This window comes from Carassius gibelio, chromosome B3, assembly GCF_023724105.1.
Source record: "Carassius gibelio isolate Cgi1373 ecotype wild population from Czech Republic chromosome B3, carGib1.2-hapl.c, whole genome shotgun sequence".
NCBI classification, from domain to species: domain Eukaryota; kingdom Metazoa; phylum Chordata; class Actinopteri; order Cypriniformes; family Cyprinidae; genus Carassius; species Carassius gibelio.
Window position 1 is genome coordinate 5,040,757 of NC_068398.1, and position 14,424 is coordinate 5,055,180.

Below are 14,424 nucleotides of genomic sequence, written 5' to 3' on the forward strand. Positions count from 1 at the left end.
GTTCCCACCATGACACGAGTCCCCATGAGTCTGTGTGTATTCAGGTTTACTGTGTTTTGCGTACTATAAAGCGCACCTTGTATATGGATCAAGGTTTGTTGACATTCCCTTTAGCACAGCTCCATCTAGTGGATGCATAACACAAACCCAGACAAACGTTTGACTGCAGTATCTTCTATTCTATGTGCCTTATAATCCGGTGCGCCTTATAGTGCGGAAAATACGGTAAGTCCCCACCAGAATAGAAAAACAAGTACACACATGCACAAACACACACACACACACACATGCACACACACACATACACTGTTTTTAGTTTCAGTTTAAAAACTAATTCTGTAATTAATATAATATACAAGTGACACAAAAGATTTTATGACTATTATTGGTCATTTACTAGAGACATGAGCAGTAGAGCAATGCATATTACTAATCAGAAAATTAGTCTTGATATATTTATGGTAGAACATCATGGAACATGATCTTTCTTAATGATTTTTGGCATAAAATACAAATGTATAATTTGACCTATACAGTGTATTGTTGTCTATGACTGGGCACTTGTATAATTTGATATAGCTCACATGTATCTAGTTTACAGGGTTTAACTGCAGCAATTGACAGTGTTTTTCCGTACGGTCATGTGTGTGTGTGTGTGTGTGTGTGTGTGTGTGTGCAGTGCACCTGTGGGCGTACGAGCGGGATCTGCTGTCTCAGTACTGTCAGCTGTGGCTCAGACTGGAGCTGGACGTGCGTCTTTCCCAGCAGGCTTTGAGAGAAGCGCTGGACACTGAAGAGCTGCAGGAGGCCACAGAGAGACTGGCACACGTAACACAGCTGGCACAGGTGTGTGTTCACCTGCTCTCTCTCACACACACACACACACACACACACACACTCTCTCTCATATCGCTGTGTGTCCTACAGAGTCTGTCTGCGCTGTGGAGCGAGAGCCGCTGGCTGATGGACGTCATTCAGACGCTGCGCTCCAAACACTCCGAGGGGGCGGTGCCTCTGGGGCGGGTCATGACCTCACGGCCAATCAGAACAGCCGCTAGTGAGGACACGCCCCCTTCTTTACATACTGTAGAACAGATGCACACAGGTGAGAGAGATGAAGAGGAGTTGTTTTGCTCCATTAATAATTGAACACGTCATAAGTGTTTTATATTGTGTTTTTATTTTAAAACATTTCATTTTGTTTTGATATTTTTAGGATTTACTTTATTATTTTGTATATATATTATTATTTATATGTATATGTATTAAATATATTATTTGTATCATTATTTTTTCTTATAAAAGTTCTTTGTTTTGACTTTTAATGACTTGATTTACATTTTTAATATGTCGATTTCTTGATTTAGTCCCTTTTTAATAGTGTTTTTATTTTTTTTAAATTATTAATTTTAATGTAGTTTTTAAAGTTTTTGTTCATTTTTAGTGTTTTATTTTTATTTATTTGACTTAAATCTCTTAATATTTTCTCTTTTTTAGTAAGTGTTTTTTTATTGTTTTTATATTACAATATTTTATTTACTTAATTTTACATTTAAATGATTTCATTAATTTGAATATATTATTTTTGTTTTTATTTATAAATGTTATTTTAAGTTCAAAGTTGTATTTTGATTTATTTTATTATTATAACGTAGGTGCTTTTCATTGTTTTACTATTTTAAAGAACTATTTTAATTTGACATTATTAGGATTTTATTAAAAAAACGTTTATTTCATTATTAATAAGTTATTGCTATTTTATCAAATCATTTTTTAACCCTATAATTCACGATGTGTCTTTTAAGTTCACATTTATTGCATATAACAGCATCACTAATAAATCCCAAGAGCTTCTTCCACAGCAAAGACACAAAATGAGTTTCAATCACAGGAAACGTGATTTCATTAAATAATGAAGATTCCCAGCTTTACCTGTTGTTTCTGCAGCAGAGGTCATGGGGTCAGAGGTCAGCGCTCCTGTGGAGGTCACAGATGGGGTCACGTGTCCGGAGACGCCCCCCTCACACTACACCGATGAGCCCCGTTCCCATGGAAGCAGCAGCCGTCGCCGTGGAAGCAGCCTCCGACAGATGCACTCGTGCCCCGAGCTCAGTGACCCGGCCGCCTCACATCCCATAATGCCCTCGGACGGAGGTCAGGAGCTGCTGACGGAGATGATGGACCTGTTCCAGAGCCTGGATCTGCTGGGAGGCAGTCTGACAGACCTGCAGGAGCTGGACTGGAGCGACCCCGAGCCCGACCTGCAGAACCAGGAGCAGGAAGACAGCGGCGTGACCCGCAGGGGGCATCCCGTCAGGAGTCTGGTGGAGTGGGTCAAGTCCACCGTCTGAACACAGTCTGGACCAGTGATCATCATCTGATTCAGAATAGTAGTTCAGAGCACGTAACACAATGCCAGAGTCAGGTGATTTCAGCAAACAAGGCTTTTCTCATGGTGTCCATTCAGAACCACTGAGCCAGCGTCTTATCAATCAGTATTAGTATTTTTAACGAGACACTTGTGTAGTTAAAAGGATGAGTAGTCTCAAACAACCAAATCAAATGAATAATACATATTTTAAAACTTAAGTTATACAGACACTTCATATTTAACTGTATTGCATTTAATATATAACAGTCTAAAGAAAGTATTAGCATTGGGTTTGTGAAAGCTGTTTGTTTGCGTGATTTGGCGTGTGTTTTTGTCGCCTGAAACACAGTTTTGTCCAGCAGGTGTCACCAGCGCGTGCTGTTTCGAGCGATTCGAACAAGTGAATCGTTTTAGTAACCGATTCAATTGATTCGAAGCTTGAAAAAGGTTTATTTGTCTGGACCAAAGCTCACCTGTCATCTCAGAAATAACAGAAGATTATTAGAATATATTATGAAGTATATTCAATAATGATTTGTTATAAAATAGTACATTTTAAACAATTTTATTTAAAATATATTGTAACTTTTTTAGTAAATGTTTTATGGAAGTTATTTATTTAGCTAGTTTTTATGTTTGTTGTTTTTTATTCATGAATTTTTCGTGGTTTGTTTTGCTTTTATGATTTGATTCATTTTGAATACTCCTTTTATTTTAATTATGTATATTTGTAAAAAAATATTCAAAATGTAAAATGTATTTACTTGAATTGTACTTGAAATGTACATTAATATTACATTTAAAATATTTTAGAAACATTTAAATAATAATAATATAAACAACTAAATTAATTATTTTTATAAATATTTTAAAATATATTGGCCATCAAACATTTGATGTTGGTCTGCTGTTATGCTTGTTATATATATATATATATATATATATATATATATATATATATATATATATTTTTTTTTTATATATATATTTTAAAATAAAAAATAGAATAAAAACAAACCAAATCATTTCTGCAATAGAATCATTTATCTGAAAAAAAAAATATATATATATATATATAATTATTTGTGCAGAAATGATTTTTATTTTTTTACAGGTTTATAGAAACCCTGCAGCATTATTTGACTGTAGGCTGTGTACTGTACAAATCAATTGTAAATATAAAGATCTATTTTGTATCTTGTGTTTTGTTAAAAGAATAAATATACTTGTTTTAAGTTTTTTTTCTCTGTGATTATTACCTCATGTTTACCAGAAATTAGTTTTAGATAATAATGACCAGAACACATAAGAAACCAAATGCACTTATGGGTCTATTTTCTGAAGTATATATGATTTATAATTTATATTTGACCACATGTACAGAGTCCACACAGACCTGTTCTAAGTGTGACTCGTCTCGTCTGATGGTTTGAGCTGATTCTGTGCTGTCTGGACTGTATCTGGGTGTTTGTCTCTTTAAGTGTCAGTCGTGTGTGTGAATATGGCGGAGGACAGCGAGTCTTCAGCTGGTGGTGAGTGGAAATAAAAGCGCAGTATATATGTGTACACGGTCACGATCAAATGACTGATGGACGGAGTTTATCGCGCGGGGTCACGTGATCCCGCGTCTTCATCACACCTCACCTTACAAACATTACTGCAGGACAGTTAAAGGGACACGGGTTTATTATGATGAAAATCATTTTCATGTCACACAGTATTGTTTTATACTGTTAAGAATGACCATACGTGTCTTATTGAGAACTGTTTGCTCCTCCTTCTGTTTTTGTCAATTTATCTGAACATTTTCACTCGGATTCTTGTGATAGAAACATCTAGAAATTAAAGGGATCCGCGAAAATTATTTTGTTTTGCATTCCTGTTTATTCATTTACTTTATAGCATTGTCATTTTGTCTTTTTACCTGTAATTATTTAGGAGTTAATATGAGATTATTTTCTCCCATTAATATGCTGCAGGTCTCCAGATAAAAACTAAAGCTGATTTGATAAAGGCTAGCTGCAATCAGTTTGCCATGATAAAATAAAACCTATAATGCTTCAAAATCCGTTTCTAATAGATATGTAGCTAATGAGTTTGAAACATTTTTGCATTCTTATTTCTGTATTTACGTTTTATTTTATTGCATTTTTTTTCTTTGTATTTATTTCAGTATTTTACTCTGAATGGCTACATTTCGTAGTAGTTTTTATTGCAGGGCCACAATCTCATTTAACTTCAAGATTAATTATATTGCATTCCGGCTTTTGTCTTTTTTGTTTGTTTGCTTGTTTATTGTTCCATTAGTTTTATTGAGTCCTGTATAATGTATAATATATATGTATGTATATATATATATATATATATATATATATATATATATATATATATATATATATAGATATATATAGATATATATATCTATATATATATTTTTTTTTACATGTAGCCTATATATTTATATTTATATAATTTATATTATATAAAAATATATTTAATATGCTAACAACATATTTTTTCTTATGTATATACATGCATGTGTGTTTATTTATATATAAGCCTATACAAGATAAAAATACATATACACTGCACACTCATGTACACAATGTTTTTAAATGTATTTTTGTAACGTAATTAATCGCGATTAATCGTTGGCTGGGACGTTAATATAATCCGGTGTTTGTTGTCTCAGGCGGGTCGGCTGAGGTCCGGATGGTTCTTTTGGGTCAGACGGGCTCAGGTCGGAGTTCATCTGGAAACACGATTCTGGGTCGCTCCGCCTTCTGGTCGGATGTGTCGCCCCTGTCGGTCACCAGCCGGTGTCAGCGTTCAGGGGGCGTGGTGGATGGGCGGAGCCTGCGGTTGATTGACACCCCGGGGTTCTTCCACACCTGTCTCAGCCCGGATGAGGTGCGCGCGGAGCTGAGCCGGTGCGTGGAGCTGAGCGCGCCCGGACCGCACGTGTTCCTGCTGGTGCTGCGCGCCGGACGCGTGACGCGCGAGAGCAGCGCCGCTCTGGACTGGGTCAGCGCCGCGTTCGGACCGCAAGCCCTCCGCTTCACCACGGTCCTGATCACGAGCGGCGACGCGCTCCGAGACAAACCCGCCGACGTCTTCCTGAAGGAGAGCGAGGAATTATGGGAGTTTGTGTGCAGCTGCGCAGGCGGCTATCACGTGTTTGACAACACTAAAGGTACACAGCTCAGCTAAACAGCTCAGATTTACATTTTAGTCTGGGACTAGGCTTAAGCCTTGTCTGTGACACCGGAGGATAAACTAATACTGAGAATGAGTATTGCGAAAAAGATTTAAACTCAGAAATGTGAAATTTACACTCGCATTATATAAAGAGAACTGTGAGATGTAACCTCAGAAGAATCATGAGATATTTATGGAAAGCTGCAAGACATGAACTCAAAATTGTGAGATATAAACTCAGAATTGCGATTAGCAGAATTGTAACATAATAAGAAAAGATTTTGAGATATTAATGCAGAATTGTGAAATATTATCTAGAGATGCACGATAGATATCGGCTGATATTTAATGCGCATCTTGTCAGTAATGTCAATTCTGTAATCAGCAGTAAATCTCTAGTCTATGATCTCAACATGTGCGTGTTTTCAGAATTGCAAGACAAAATAGCAATATAAAGTAAAAATGGGAAGATATGAATAGAACTGAAATATATTCAAAATGGTGTGACACAATCTCAGAGTTGCAAGATATTTTCAGAGTTGTGAGAATCTGTCTGAAACGGTGTGTGTTGTGAAGAGCACTGCCAATATAAGTGTGACTTGACTAAAGGTGCCGAGGAGAGGTCGCAGGTCACCGAGCTGCTGGAGAAGACGGATCTGCTGATGGAGCGTAACGCAGGAGCACATTACACCGCTGACATGCTGCTGCAGGCTGACACTGCTGTACGCCACACGCAGCAGAGGATTCTGGGAGACGATCAGGAGGAGGATGAAGAGGCCAGGAAGAGGACAGAGGGTCTGTTCTGGTACGAGCTGCTGACGGCTATGGGCCGCGGTGCGGTGGAGGCGTCCGGCGTGATGGAGAAGGGGAAGGGCAAGGGGAAGAAGGTCAAAGCTGTGCAGAGGGTGGCGGCCATCGCCTCCACACCGCTGTCAATCACAAGCGCTGCTAAAGTGATGGGCGGAGCCATGAGAGAGGGAACCAAAGTACTGTACAAACACAAGAAGATGCTCCTGCACTAACACACACACTTCAGAGACGACATGAATAAGCAGACAAAAATATGCAGCATCATCATCAACACTTCCTCTAGATGTGATCAAATGTTTGCACTACAAGATAATGCATGAATCTCCCCAACAAAACACATCATAATAAAATAATCTCACATAATATCCAGGACATCTGCACCAAAATCAAGAAAATGGGGCCTATTTTAAGACCATTAATATTTTTTTTGTGTGTGTGATATATGTAATAAAGCTCTTTCAAAACATACTGATATGCATATTTAAAAAAAAAAAAAAATTCAATGTATTTTAATTAAAAGTATTTGTTATATATAAATATATACATACAAAATGTAGCTATAATACATGTACATATTTAAATGTTCTTAATTTGTAGACAAGAAAATGCAAAAAAATTACTGCTTTATGACTTCATTTATGACTGCTTGATTGTTAACGTCTGTTTAATGATCACGAATGTCTGACTCACTTGATGAATGAATAAAGATTGATGAAATAAAGAGGCGTGACCCAGAGATGGACTGAAGTGTGTTTCTGCGCTCATTCACTCTCATGAACACAAGAAACTCTTTATTGGCGTGCTTTATAAAAACCAGGGCAGATAAACTGTCCATCTTCATTTAAAAAAATCATGTCTTTGCCAGACATCTGTTAACTGTTATTCTCAGAGTGAAATGTGGTTTATACAAAACATTCATGATCTTCTCGGGTATATTGGCACAAAAACACTTAAAGATCCAAATCAAACGTCCCTTTACAGAATGAAAACAATTCATAGTTGGTCATAAATGATGTACTACAGAGAAAATAAAACAAGAATAAGAAGGAAATAAGAATAAACGAGGAAAGCAAATTATAAACGACAGAATGTAGAGTGTTTCTCACACACACACACACACACACACATAAACAGACATGTCCTCAACACACTGTCTTCATGAACAGAAACACATTAAGGCATCAGAGACGAGACACGTCCAGCAGATGTGATCACTGTAAGGCACAATTACACCAGCCACACGTGCAGCTCAAGAACAGGAGCTACAGCGGCGGCCGATGATGATGTCACAACTGGGTGTGGCCTAATGCAGGGGCGGGGCCTGATCCAACAACTCACACCGGCATCGGCAAAGTCATCTTTCCACTTCCTCTCAGCACTGCAGACAGATAGAAAGATAGAAAAAACACACACACAAAACGTTGAGCTTATATCTATTTTCATGAAATGATTATATGGTTTATTAATCAAAGTTGTGAGGTGTCTGCTGACCTCTGGTGAAGTACAGATAGAAGAAATCGCAGTAGAAGATGGTCTGCACGACGCCGGACACCACGGCGATCTGGTCGAAGAATCCCTCCTCGTGATAGCGCCACACCCAGTTAGCGAGGTACAGCGTGCGGTACAGGCCCAGGAAGAACAGGTAGTGTGTGGTGATGGACTCGGCCTCGCCTGTCTTAGTGATCATGAAGAGCTGCGGCAGGATGGCCACCGACTCCAGGTAGATGGAGAACGTCCACAGTATCTACACAAACACAGAGATCGGTCACGACAATCGTTCATCGTACAGCGCTCATCATCTGAGAAAACAAAATCTTTCGAAATATAAGAGGACATTTTACTGTAAAAATATCCTGTACGTTTCAGAACTCAAAACTATATTACAGCAGTCTGCCAAAACAACAGCATTTGGAATGTTCTACTCTATGATGTAATAGTGTGGATAAGCACCGCCTCCACAGAAGATGATCAATGCCTGCCTGTTAAGCCCTACCCACTGATTCTACATCACTGCCTGTTAAGCCCTACCCACTGATTCTACATCACTGCCTGTTAAGCCCTACCCACTGATTCTACATCACTGCCTGTTTAGCCCCGCCCACCAATTCTACATAGTTGCTTGTTTAGCCCCGCCCACCAATTCTACATAACTATCTGTTTAGCCCCGCCCACTGATTCTACATCACTGCCTGTTAACCCCGCCCACCAATTCTACATCACTGCTTGTTTAGCCCCGCCCACTGATTCTACATCACTGCTTGTTTAGCCCCGCCCACTGATTCTACATCACAGCCTGTTTAGCTCCGCCCACTGATTCTACAGATGATGGAATTCTATAGACGATGCTGTATGACTTTATTGGATCTGATATTTATTTCACAAAAAGTGTGAGTAACTTTTTATTGCATGCTCACTATTGCTTTGTCTGTTAAACAGATTGTCTTGTATCTACTGTGTATTTATGTGTTTTTGACCTAAATCATTTGCATCTTTGAGAAATGTAGGCTGTCAGACATACACAACTATTAGCCAATCTTAACGGTGGTCTACAATCCGGCTCGCCTGCTCAAACATAGCATTCTGATGGGGGGGGCAAAAATCAGAACAGAATTTTTTTTTTTAATATTAAAATCTTGATAACATTATAACCTCAGAGAACAGTACAAAACAAAGAACAGAGGCAGTTGATGACCCTCTAACATGTAAAGCGCTCTGTGTTGAGCTCTGACCTCCAGCGGTGTGAAGGAGTAGTTCTCCAGGAACGACAGACCGGCCACCGGCACCAGCAGGAACTCCACACGAAACGAGTCGCTCTCAGAGTCGTACGATTTCCTGAAGCGGAAGTAGATGAGGCTGACGGTGGCGTACGCCAGGACCAGAAACACCACCTGAGGGACAGACAGATCCCATCACACATCGGTCCAGGGTCCAGCCCCACCAAGACATTCACCCAAAACATGCAACTCTATATAAACTGAATAAATGATCAACTGTAATGCCTTCAGCATTCTGAAACAAACATTTGTAGGACTTTCTTGACTCTAAACCATAAAATGCGTAGGATTAAATAAAAATTAATTGCAAGCTATGGCAGGCACGTAAAATGATACGAAGTGTGGCATTCATGCCACCTGAGCTCAACAGCGCCACACACATTACAATGTAAATCTGTGGTCAAAAGAGGAACTGCATTACGCCCTAATTGAGAGCCATTTGGACAGGTCTCAGACAGATTTTGTGAAAAGCATTGACATTAGATCTGTCAAATGTGTGTGTGTGTGTGTGTGTGCATGCGTTCAGACATTAGAATATAAAGACTTTAAGCTTTCTTGAGTTAGTTATATACTACCGCTGTGAACCAGAATCTGCCCCTCCTTAATATATGGTCAGGAGTCGCTACTGCATCTGTCAGAGTGACCTTTCCTGGGATTCAAACCCACAACCTGCTGTTGCAAGCGTCCTGTTCTACCAGTTGAGCTGCAGGAACATAGCTTGAGTGGTCTGGCAGCTTCAGGAAACTAGATTTGGGTTTGTTGTGCACATCATTTCCAACAGCTTTACCATGAGTTTTGCATGAGTTTAAATAAATGATAAATTATGTCAATGGGTGAACTAATAATTCAGTGCAATCATTTGCTGAGCAATCACAACAGTTTCAAGATCAGCTGTGTGTGTATGTAGCACCTCTGCCATAAAAAACATAATTATGACAAAGCATTACAAAAATAAAAACAGAAATAATAATAAATTAAGTAAATTAAGACATACACAATTTAAATGGATGAAAAGTCGTTATTATGAAACAAAATTTGAGACACCAAGCCATAATTTTGTCATTGTTTATGTCATAATTATGGCTTTATCTTAATATAAATGCTTGATCTCATAATCATCGTCCTATTGTCAATTTTCTTTTAAAGAGATATTAGGTATATTTTTTTACTTTTTTCATAATCTCATAGTTTTGACTGCCACTGTTTCTGTCATAATTATGACTTGAACTCAATTTCTACTTTTTAAAGTCATTATTTTAAATTAATGGCAAAAATTTCTTACTTTGCATCTCATAATTATGACTTGGTATCTTGTTATTTTGAATTCTGATGTTTTATCACTTTTAAACCCCATCAATAATAATAGATAGGAGTGTCAATTTGGACTTTTTTAATCTTTTTTTCCCCTTATGTGGTGAAAGTGGTCAGTACCTTCATCACGGTGTTGTAGATGGAGATGAAGGCTGTGAACAGATCCAGGTATCTGGTGGTGAAGACCAGCGCAAACAGCAGCTGAGACTTCCCAGAAATACCTGAAACGCATCAACACACACTCAGTTATGAACGGAGCAGGACACAACAGGATCTTGAGCTCCTCAAGGATCCTGGAGAACATTCAAGGCATGTTAGGTGTCTCACACAATCAGCTGCCACGTAAACACGACACAACTCAACTTCTGCACGCGCTTGAGAGAACTGAATCCGACAGTCTCGTATTTAAAGCGGTTTTTATGTGTGAACGAGTCCTAAAGTGGATCCGCTCCGGTTCTGCTCCACACTCATGGTCCCAGATCCGGATTAATAACCAATAACACTCGATAATAAGCTCAGCTATGTGAAAAACACACAAGTCTGTTGTTTTTTTATTAATTCTGCTATGCATATAGGATATTGTGCGTGTACCTGCGCATGATTTGGATCTCCAGATCTTCAGGAACAGAATAATGATGGCGACCAGATGACAAACATCTCCAGACAGTCGGAAGATATTCATGATATCGATCGGTGATCAGCGCTGGATATAAAGAGTTCTGCAGCTGTTCTCAGAACAGATGTTCGCTCCAAACAAAACAAAACGCAACAAAAAACTCTTTCTTTCTGCTGCTCAGCGCGTGCTCGTCATCCGGGTGCTAGCGTAAGCCTCTTAATGATTTATTACATATGCGCGACAGAATCCGAGATAGCCTAATTTACTGCAAACTCTCTGGTGGTCTGTGCTGGACTGTGCGCTCGCGCCTCTGATGGGTGACGTGGCTGACGGTCCGCGAGACCAGGATCCGGGTTTCCATGCCGCGTCACAGCCTCTGCAGCGCGCGCCTTTAAAGGGGAAACGCGTCAGCTTAAAAAAAGCGACGACTACGTGCTCTGTCTCTGCACTCAAAACCGCTCATTTAATGTCAGAATATTGATATTGAGATGTTACGTAGCATAGTTAGTGAATTACACAGCTCCACCGGAATTACTCTATAATAAGCCCTTCTGCTATTTTTGCTACATATACATATACCCCCCCCCCCCACACACACACAAACGTTTGTTTTTGTGAAAAGTGTGTTCATCCCATAGGTGTAATGTTTTTTTTACTGTACAAACTGTATATTCTATCGTCCTGGGGACATGGGTTATGTCCTCATAAGTCACTATCTCCTTGTAATACCTGTGTCATACCCATGTCATTATACAGAGTTGTGTCCTGATATGACTCAAAAACAAGAACACACACACATATATGTGTTTAATAGAGCACTGTAAATTGATGTGAAGCAGCAGATTTCACTGTATATCACAGCAAATGACGTTTTTTTTTTTTTTTTTTACCTTTATTCAACCAGGAAAGTCCCATTGAGGTTAAAAACCTCTTTTTCAAGGGAGTCCTGGCCAAGAGGCAGCAAAAACACATGCAGTCATCTACATTTATAAAAGTTATACAATACAAATAATTAAAAACATTTACAATTTAAACAGGTCATTTCAGGTTCTCTCAATCTGGACTTAAAAGCATTTAAGGAAGGTTCAGATAATTTCAAGTCTTTTTGCTAAATGTTTTGTAGTGACATATGATTTACTCATCGCTCAAAACTGATACCTTGATGTTAACACCTGAATTATTTCCATTAAAAAACTTGATAAAAATTTCCTATAAGAAATCTGACTGGAATGGTTCCAAGTTATGATAGAAATTCTAATTAGAACAATAATCTTATTGATTTCTATCATAACAGAGGCAAACATTCTCTGGTTTGTTTGTAGATGCTGTTGTCTCAGTAGGTGATTTCCAGCTCGTCGTTCTGTGATTTCAGATGGAGAACTGCTGTGACACAGAGCACACAGATCCACAGCTTTGGCTACATTCAAATCACACTTTATAAATCTCTCTCGCTCACTGAGGTTGTACATTTGCATTGTCAAGCCATTGCAGTTCAATGTGATAAATGCAAAACATGGCATGTAAAGTATATTCACAAAAGCTCAGATGGATAGGCAAAATATAGCAATACTGAAGAATTAATAGCAACACTGGAGAATTAATTAAAAAGCGCAACAGTAAATTTGAATAATAAGCGATACAGAAGTATTCATACTCTGTGAGTGTGTGTATCAGTATTTCCTCTAGAGGACAGTAAAGCTCCCTCAAACACTGACGACAGATTTAAACCACACAAAACATTCTTTACATTACATAAAACACAAAAACAGAAGAGGATCACATATAGCCTATACTCCGCCTAGGCTATTTAACAACGAATGACTGATTTGTGGTTCATATAAAAACTAAAAACATTGTAAATCTTTAAGGATAATAAAGGTATAATTCTCAAGAGCTTCAATTCAATGTTGTTGAGATAAAGGGTAAATTCTTATGGTTTGCACTACAAATACATTTATAAACACTACAAACCATCACATTTTAAACATTAAAAAAGAGTTTCCTGTTGTGCATCTTGGGACAAATTCCAATAGGATTTCGTGGTTTTATGGCCACCAATAGAAGACAACCAATCACCAGTAGAGACCAACATGCCCCATTACAGTTTCCATTATAGTGCAATTTCTCATTATAACAGGTAAAGCCATTACAAATTCTGTGGTTTATATTGTTTTTGTTTCAGCAGGATGGGCAGTATTTCATATTTAGCAAAGCAATGTTCATCTGTGATCTCTTAGTGTTTGTCACAGAATTGGGTTCTTTTTCAACGATTCAGGTCTGTTTAAATGAGCTGGATGAGTGTTGCGTGTAAACTCAGTGTGACAGAGGAGCAGTCAACCATTCGCGATCAAATTAGGAAGTTAGCAAAGCTTTTTTTCTTACATAACTGTGAAACGGTGTGCAAAACGGCAGAAAACGAGAGTTTCCACACGAATGCGTGAAGAGCCAGAGAGAGCGTGTTCTTGATTCAGACAAACTGAGAGTCAATGGGAGAGAAAAACCTGGAAAACTGAGAGACGGAGAGAGACAATGGTGTCCATCAGAGGTCGTGGGAATTTATCAGGACACCCAGAGGCGATTACAGGCTATTAATACACACACACACACACACACACACACACACGTCTGGCCTCTAACAATCACTCTCTTCTCTCGTGCTGTGTCACCGTCTTTCTCACGGTAATTTAAAACATGTTTGAGAAGCAGATGTGATCTGAAGGTTTTCTTCATATAGAAACAAACAGAGCTTATGACTGAATGATTGACAGATGCAAAAATGATTAAAGATGCAACATTAGCCTATAACTGTCACACCTTTCCTTTTATCTTGGGTTTTCTCTCTCATATCTGAGTGAAACTGCATCTGGTTTATGTCTGAGCCCTGCGTCCTTCACCCACTGACCTCCTGCTAATGCCATCGACCCTGTGTGTGTGGTATTGAGGTTTTGGGTCGTGTCCCGTTTGAGTCAGAGAGGATCACCTGTCTGTCTGAGCGTCTCTTCTGCTTAGTAGGGGTTGCTAATAGGCCTACAGCATATCAAAACATATGAACAGTTTATTCATTCATTTACTAATCTTTGAGTTTATGATGTGAATCTGTCTGTTGGATTTTTTTATTATTCTTTATAGTTTCCTAAGCTATCGAACTGACTGCATTTGGACTGCAAAGATTCGCCGAATATATCCCAGCAGGTATATTGCCATAGGCTATATATACACATTTATTCACACACACACACACACACACACACACTATAGGCCTATTGCCAAAATGAACAGGTTTGACTATAATAATTTCCATGAGTACAAATCTTAATGTTATACAAATTATATTCGATAGAATA

The 14,424-nt window shown here is 38.5% G+C and overlaps 3 protein-coding genes across 7 annotated transcripts in view; 2 read left to right on the forward strand and 1 right to left on the reverse strand.

Moving 5' to 3' along the window:
* The window catches only part of LOC127952516 (ankyrin repeat and fibronectin type-III domain-containing protein 1), a 13,684-nt gene extending 10,392 nt beyond the window's left edge, over positions 1-3,292 (forward strand). For 3 of the 4 annotated variants that reach the window (XM_052551022.1, XM_052551023.1, XM_052551026.1), the window contains 3 exons: positions 680-846; positions 928-1,105; positions 1,948-3,290. In XM_052551022.1, coding sequence (XP_052406982.1) covers positions 680-846; positions 928-1,105; positions 1,948-2,351 — 749 coding nt within the window. In that variant the 3' untranslated portion in view covers positions 2,352-3,290. Of the gene's footprint in view, positions 1-679; positions 847-927; positions 1,106-1,947 lie in introns of all 4 variants that reach the window. The other variant, XM_052551025.1, reaches the window with a different exon arrangement.
* Positions 3,293-3,784: 492 nt separating this feature from the next.
* On the forward strand, positions 3,785-7,115 carry LOC127952599 (GTPase IMAP family member 9). Of its 2 annotated transcripts, none has more exons than XM_052551238.1 (3): positions 3,785-3,903; positions 5,064-5,564; positions 6,179-7,115. In XM_052551238.1, exons 1-3 carry the CDS (start codon positions 3,873-3,875, stop codon positions 6,589-6,591), a joined length of 945 nt encoding a protein of 314 aa, XP_052407198.1. In that variant the 5' UTR covers positions 3,785-3,872; the 3' UTR covers positions 6,592-7,115. The 2 variants fall into 2 exon arrangements, with proteins under 2 accessions (XP_052407198.1, XP_052407199.1); XM_052551239.1 differs by having other exon boundaries at positions 3,806-3,900.
* Positions 7,116-7,117: 2 nt separating this feature from the next.
* On the reverse strand, positions 7,118-11,542 carry LOC127952612 (ER lumen protein-retaining receptor 3-like). The gene is made up of 5 exons (XM_052551262.1): positions 11,056-11,542; positions 10,585-10,685; positions 9,109-9,267; positions 7,871-8,123; positions 7,118-7,757 (listed from the first exon to the last, which is right to left on the reverse strand). Exons 1-5 carry the CDS (start codon positions 11,144-11,146, stop codon positions 7,714-7,716), a joined length of 648 nt encoding a protein of 215 aa, XP_052407222.1. The 5' UTR covers positions 11,147-11,542; the 3' UTR covers positions 7,118-7,713.
* Positions 11,543-14,424: the final 2,882 nt, after the last annotated feature.